The sequence below is a fragment of the Spea bombifrons genome, chromosome 1, assembly GCF_027358695.1.
Source record: "Spea bombifrons isolate aSpeBom1 chromosome 1, aSpeBom1.2.pri, whole genome shotgun sequence".
NCBI classification, from domain to species: Eukaryota; Metazoa; Chordata; class Amphibia; order Anura; family Pelobatidae; genus Spea; species Spea bombifrons.
In genome coordinates, this window is record NC_071087.1 from 2,203,138 (window position 1) to 2,210,346 (window position 7,209).

The window sequence follows — 7,209 nt, forward strand, 5'->3', positions numbered from 1 at the left end:
GGGTTAGGGGTTAACTGAGGAAGGGAGGGGGTGGGGGGGTTGTTCTCCACACTCATGTGGAGACCAAAGAACCCTGTCTCCCTGTCCCTGAAGCTGCCTCTGGCAGCTGGGACACAATCTTCAATAGACTTGTAGAGGGAGGAGTCTCTTTGATCAGTCCTACAGGACTGATCAAAGGACGTCTGGGGGCTCGTTTTTGCTGTTGCTGGTCTGCCTGGGCTTCCAGGCAGACCAGCAGCAGCAGAGCCCCCTACAAATGGGAATTATGGAGCGATCAGGCAGCAGGGGGGTGTTGGGTCAGGTCCCCACACTTGTGTGGGGACCCATTCAACACACCACCCCCTTCCCTGAAGCTGCCTGTGGCAAAAATAAATCTGCAATCCGTGGGAGTGATCGTAGGCTTGGGGGCGGACTTAGACAGGCTGTGCTGGTCTGTCCAGACTCCTGGGCAGGCAGCAGCGCCCCCACGATCACCACGATGGTGGTGATGTGGGGGGCGGTTTTTGGAGGAGACGTACCTGGTACGTCCCGGTCTACCGGTGACTGGTAACCAGGAAGTACCAGGTACGTCCCGGACCTGAAGGGATTAAGACTTACATTTCATAACTGTGTTAACCTTTATTATAGCTACAGATTGTTATTTCTGCTACAAAACAATTGTGTTTTTGAGTTATTTTCGGGTCTAAATATAATTATATAACATTTTGGAATAAATATACATCCTAAAAGTCCAGCACTTGAAGCCAGTATGGCAAAAATCTCCACGGCCACCATGTTCTTCCCTTTGGTGCTCAGGTAGGCCGGGATCATCGCAATCCAAACGCTGCAGAACACCAGCATGCTGAAGGTTATGTACTTGGCCTCATTAAAACTGTCCGGTAATGTCCTGGCTAAAAAAGCTATAATAAAACTAACAGCTGCCAGAAGCCCCAAATAACCCAGGACACAGTAGAAGGCGATAACCGAGCCCTCATTACACTGAACGATGATCTTTCCCTGATAAGAGTGCATGTCCAGCTCCTGGAATGGGGGGGAAATGGACAACCAAAAAATAATAATTATAACTTGGACAGATGAGCCAAACAAGACAACAGAAGCAGACAGTTTGATTCCGAGACATTTTCTCCAGACACTGCCAGGTTTGGTGGCTTTAAAAGCGACAAAAATCATGATAGTCTTGGCCAGCACAGAAGACACGGCTGATGAGAAGGCAACTCCAAAGAGAGTTTGGCGCAGTATGCAGGTTATATCCAAAGGACGACCAAAGAACAGAAAGACACAAAGGAAGCTCATCATGATGGAGACCAGGAGGATCAGGCTGAGGCTCCAGTTATTGGCTTTTACAATTGGGGTATTTTTATATGAAACAAAAATCCCTGATACTGTAACTGTTAGAAGACAAAATAAAATTGAGATTGATGTAAATGCTATAGCAACAGCATCATTATAAGGCAAAAACTCTTCCATTTTGGGAACACACAGATCCTTCTTCTCATTGGGCCATTCATTATATGCGCATTTTATGCAGTTCTCGCTGTCTGTAAAAAATAAAAAATACACAATCTTGAATTTCATGAAACAGATGTAATTAATAAAAAATCATCAAAATATTAAAAAATGGCTGGATCCAGAAATAACCTCAGGCAGATTACTGACATTTATTCCGCAGAACGGTTAATGGGAACAAAATAACCACCCGTAGTCAGGATTATGCTGCAGGTATTTGTCTTTCTAATGGTTGTCCGCCTGCTCTTGTAATATCTCCGTGCTCTTGTGTCTGGGTGTCAGTGTACGGCCTGTGGTTTCAATCTGTGACGGGAATGGGAGTAATATAGAGTTGGCTGATTTGTTCAGAACATGCAGTGGATTTCGGGGCTTTCTCTCTATTAATCAAACAGTCAGAGGTAAACATTATTTTTTTGGTAAGAATATCAGAGTATCAGGTAGGATATACCGGTCATATTGGAGATTTCTCCCTCTGAGCACAGGACGCAGTCATAGCAGCAGGAATGGATCTCAGACCCCGGGGCTTTCCTGTAACCCGGCAAACAATTTTCTGAGCACTGCGATTTTGGAATCTGAATAAGAGACATATTTTTTAGTTTTTTTTTAGGCTGATTATTTTGTAAAGCTCCTAGAACTCAATCTTGACTTCAAATGGCATTCTACTAAGATACACTATCTGTAATATCTGTAATCTCTTATTGGTTATAGTATAAAACAAATGTGAAAACCAGTGCCTACCTGTATATGAAGTAAGATATAATATAAGCAAAAGGAGGGATACTACCCTTCTTAACGGCAACGCAGCTGCAACCCTGTAAAACACTCTCCTGGTGTTGTAACTTCTCAAGCAAATTCCACTTAATGCGCTCGTGTAAACCGACCATGAAACAAATCAAAAACAAAAAAAGTGATAAAATATTGACCAATTGGTTCTCTCTATGCACTCACAATATTTTTTTTATTTTTTTTTAAGTTTTAGTATTTCTTGACAGGCCTTTATCTCAACTTGCTTCAGTTGTTTGTTTGTGGGTCTTTCTTTTTTTCTTAGAATGTACCAAACTGTTGATTTCACCACTCCTAATGTCCCTGCTAGCTCTCTGATGTCTGACCAGATTCCAAATGTGAATGCCACCCCTCGAGTCAACTCCAGACCTGTTACCTGCTTAATTGATGAAAAAAATACCAAAGGAATGGCCCGCACCTGTCCATGAAGCAGCTTTTGAGTCAATTGTCAATTTACTTTTGGACCCTTGAAAAAGGGGAAGCACCGTAGTAAAGCTGTAATTCCTAAACCCTTCATCCAATTTGGATGTGAATATCGTTACATTAAAGCTGAGACGCTGCATTTTAAGCCCATATTCATTATTTAACTGTAACCCGAAGTGATTTTGGCAAACAGCCAAAATAACAAACTTGTGTCAGTGTCCAAATATTTCCAGATATAACTTTATTCAGTTCCTATATGATTTAATATAGCAAATATATTCTTATAACAAAGAATGAAAAGTCTTCTCACCTGGTTGGCTTCGTTCTTCCAGGTTATTAGACCGGGTTTGATGTTAAGCTGCTGATCATCCGGAGCCCACGGATCAAAGATACCGACCACATCAAAGGATTTATCTTCTTCCTTATTTCCAACCCAGTTCCGAATTATGTGTGGGGTAACATACTCTCCATTTTCATCAAGATATAGATGAGAGGTTTGGTCCCCGGCTTTCAGATTTCTTATGTAATGGTGCAACTTTTATGAAAAATACAAAAGTACTGAAATATCATCAGCTGTTTTACATTTTCTGAATAAGTAAATTGTAATGTATCCTTCAACATATGTGTCTGCCATTGACACGCCATGACAAGAAATCTCTCTCATTCCACAGGTTTTATCTCCCAGTCTTTTCTGTTGTTTGTTCTCTCTCTCTCTCTCTCTCTCTCTCAGAACAGGGGGGACAGGGAGGATCAGTGAGAAGTTGGAGGGGCAGGTCAGAGCAGAAGGGACTATAGGTGAAGTGGATCAGCAGGGAAGGCACGAAGGGGCTGGGAGGATCAGCGGGGAGCTGGAGAGTCAGAGCAGAGAGAGCAGGAACGGCAGGTCAGATCAGAGTCAAATGGGAGGACAGGTCAAAGCAAAGAGAGGCCCTGGAAGGAATCGGTCAGAGTAAATATTGCATGAAAGGGCTGGAAGGGTCAGAGGAGAGCTGGAGACAGCAGGGAGAGGCAGATGGGAACAGAGGGCAGAAGAGGATACTAGTCCTAATGGGAATTTAAAAGCTAATTGTGCCATCTGATTGGCCCTTAACATCATGCACAGATTGACCAACAATTCCCACTGTAACAAGGCTATTATATATATATTAGGTACTGCTGCAGAGTTATTGGTTTTACGTAAATAGCAGAACTGTTCCTACCGCTAGATTTACTATTACTGCTAACTACACGCTGATGCCCCGGAATCACTCTCTTTTCATGACTCCCGACTTACCCGATGTTTGTAATTAGTTATTTTGATTTTATTTCCATAAACATTTTTTTCCTGAAATATGTACATATTGTGTAGGGCTTTAGCCATCACAAGCACTGCATTATTCACTCGAGAAGCATCACCGTTGTTGATAAAGCTAGCAATGTCTTTCAAGCGTTCTCTCCCAGTACAGTTATGAAGCGAGAGCCCAAAATGAATTTCATAATACTGGTTTTTATAGGGATCTGGAGACAAGCATTTAAAAGCTGTTATCCACAAATCTTCCAGTAACTTGTCATTTGGGTAGCTCTTTGGGTGAAATTTCTCAAGGAAGAATGAAAGTTCTGGAACATGGTCGCTGTAATACGGTTTCAGAGTCAGACTCCCGTTAAATACATCAGAGAAAGAATGGAACAAAAATTTGTTTGAAGACCACGTTGTGCCAAGAATTACAGATTTATTGATTAACAAATGTTTTGTTTCCCTAATAATAAACATAAAAGCTTCAGAAACGGAACCACAAAATATGATAACTTGAGATGTTGATCTTTCTATTGTTTTGAAAGCGTATTCAAAAGTTTGATCCATGTTTTGAAAATAATGTATTTTTATTACATATTCAGCACAAATTCCATCCTCTTTCATATACTTTGTCAGTACTTGGCTTTCGTTTTCTCCACTTTCATCATCTGTGGTTAAAATGCCGACCCAGTTCCAGCCAAAGTATTTCAGCAGCTTGGATAAAATATAATAACTGACATGGTCATTTTGAACTGTTCGGAAAAACGTCGGATAAACTCGTCTGTCACTGAGCACGGAATGCGTTGCGCCATAACTGATCTACACGAAAACAAATGGATTATAACAGATGCTACAACCACCCTCTCGGACATTGAAGACCAAGACCTAGTTAAACAAAAACGTTTACCCTTATGAACAAAGACCGTCTTACATCTTTTTACTGTGAATGAGTGAATCCTTTACAGCACTTTTGTTCAATTGTAATTTCCCTTTTTCACATTTACTTTATGCAAACACAATATACATTATTTATTACAGGACAAGCAGAGCTTTCTTTTGAAACCACATTAGTGCATAGCACGGTTTATTGGTGTCTAAATGAGCCTCTGCTCCAAGAGCCTGGCTGGCCCTTGTATAATGCGTATTTCATTCAGAGAGATTTCTACAAGAATTATGAAATGAAATACATTTATCTTAGCTGGATGGGAGTGTTGGGAACATGTATAAGTACTGCTGTGCTCCTGCTTCTCTTCAGGGCTTGAAGCTTAGTCTATGGAAACCAATGAAGTTGATCCACACACCTCATAAGTGAAGCTCTTATGACTACAAAAGGGGCTTCTTACTGACTGATCCTGTCACATGACAGGAAGTTGAGGCATACTGTGCCATTAATGACAGTACTGTAGGAGTGGAGTCGGCTTGTGTTTCTATGAATACCCCTGCTACAAGAAAGGGACTAAATGCACCAAGTAGGCCCCAATATCCACAGGTGCAGTTTCATGACAACGCGGGAGCTTCTGGAAGCGTCTAGCCTGGAATTTGTACAATGACTGCTGAAAACTGACTGGAAAAACAGAAAGACAAGAAATTACCCAGTATGTATAGACAGAATCCATTACACGCCACATAATATAGACGCTCGCTGAACACAAGGGTGCTTAAATGCCACGAGAAGTGCGCCTAGGGCTGATGGTTTGGAGTGCAGGGTTTGAGGTAACTAACATCTATTGAAGAGATTTAAACGATTGTACTAACGGTGCATATTCTGCTCACCTGTGCGTACCCATACAGCCCTAGGATTTGTGCCATGGGTATAGTGGTGTCGGAAAGTTCATCCCCAATAAACCCAGCCAGGGTCCCTCGTTTAGTACAGGAGTAATTAGGGACGGTCTTTCCTGGTCCAGATAATATCTGAAGGACGCTTTTTACAGTCTTTTTTTCATTAGAACATGAATCAAATAAATGATATCCTAGAGTGATATTTGGTAACATTTCCGGATGACTGTTGATCTCCCCAATGGCAAACATAAAGGTCAAAAGATTTTTGTAGAAACCTGGATTAGGGCTGTGGAAGTAGTACAAATGTGCTTTATTTTAGATTATTTTATATTATTTGATTTGCAGCTGTAGGAATGTATATACTTTGTTAAGAAAACGGTAAAGATATTCAAAACGAAAGGCAAAGAAAAACCCATTCAACATATATGGAGACTTTGTGGAAAGTAATCTAAGATGCTTAGACTCTAAACTGATTGTAGTTTTCACCTGTATCAGCCGCTATTCCCCTGAGGTTGAGCTTCAGTGAACTCAAATGGCTGCAAGATTTATCCATACAAAGTCTTTCATTTACTTCTAACGCTCCCTGAGTCAACTAAAGCTCTGGCTCACATACTTGTCGCCCGCATCTTACCTACTGCAGTCATAGCTGGTCTCCACAATACATCTTTTGCTCCTTTACAATTAATCCTGATTCCTGCCGCCAGGGGATCTTCCTCGCCTGACGCTTTATTAACACATCTTACAGTTACATTGTAGTAAAGCAAGGACCTCCACGGGTATTTTTCTGTAAGCCCACATTGTTATGTGTCTCGTTCAACCATTATATGAGACAAAACATGACTACCCCATGGAGTAACTCATACGCATTTAAAATAAAGAGGAAAAGTCATAGAAGTCCAGATCCCTTTACTGGTGTGTAAGTAGACCATGTGTCTAGTGAACATACATGCACATTTCTACCCCCTCCACACCCTTACAGCATTCAAAACAAGCTAGGACTATCTAGACTAACAATAATCACAGGAAAAGTAAAAATAAAAGCCAACTTATTTGATCTGTGGACTCTTCTACAAAGAAGAACTTTACAGGGTATACAGAGAATATGTTCTTACATTTCTGCTCTTCTGGAATAAACTCCTCTCCTGTACTTTCTTAAATCACTTTATGCATTTAAATGTTTCTTTCTCCTTCCTCATCATGTTAATTATCTAAACCATTCCTGACTTCTGTATTGTATTGTTTTTCTACTTACTCCATACAAGCCATCATAGTTATGATTCCATGTTCACGATAATCATTCATTAAGTTATTTACTCTGAACACTCCTCCAATAATAATGTCTCCATCTTGAACATATTCGTAGTCCTCGATACATCTTCTGATCTCCAGATGACAGGCTGGAGGTGAGCTCTGGGAGCCAGATCTACACGGAGTCACACACAGGA

The 7,209-nt window shown here is 41.0% G+C and overlaps 1 protein-coding gene across 1 annotated transcript; it reads right to left on the reverse strand.

Annotated features, from left to right (window-relative positions):
* Positions 1-627: 627 nt before the first annotated feature.
* On the reverse strand, positions 628-6,013 carry LOC128467789 (vomeronasal type-2 receptor 26-like). Its single transcript, XM_053449515.1, has 5 exons — positions 5,759-6,013; positions 3,986-4,804; positions 3,023-3,247; positions 1,955-2,078; positions 628-1,538 (listed from the first exon to the last, which is right to left on the reverse strand). Exons 1-5 carry the CDS (start codon positions 6,011-6,013, stop codon positions 628-630), a joined length of 2,334 nt encoding a protein of 777 aa, XP_053305490.1.
* Between the last annotated feature and the right edge of the window lie 1,196 nt (positions 6,014-7,209).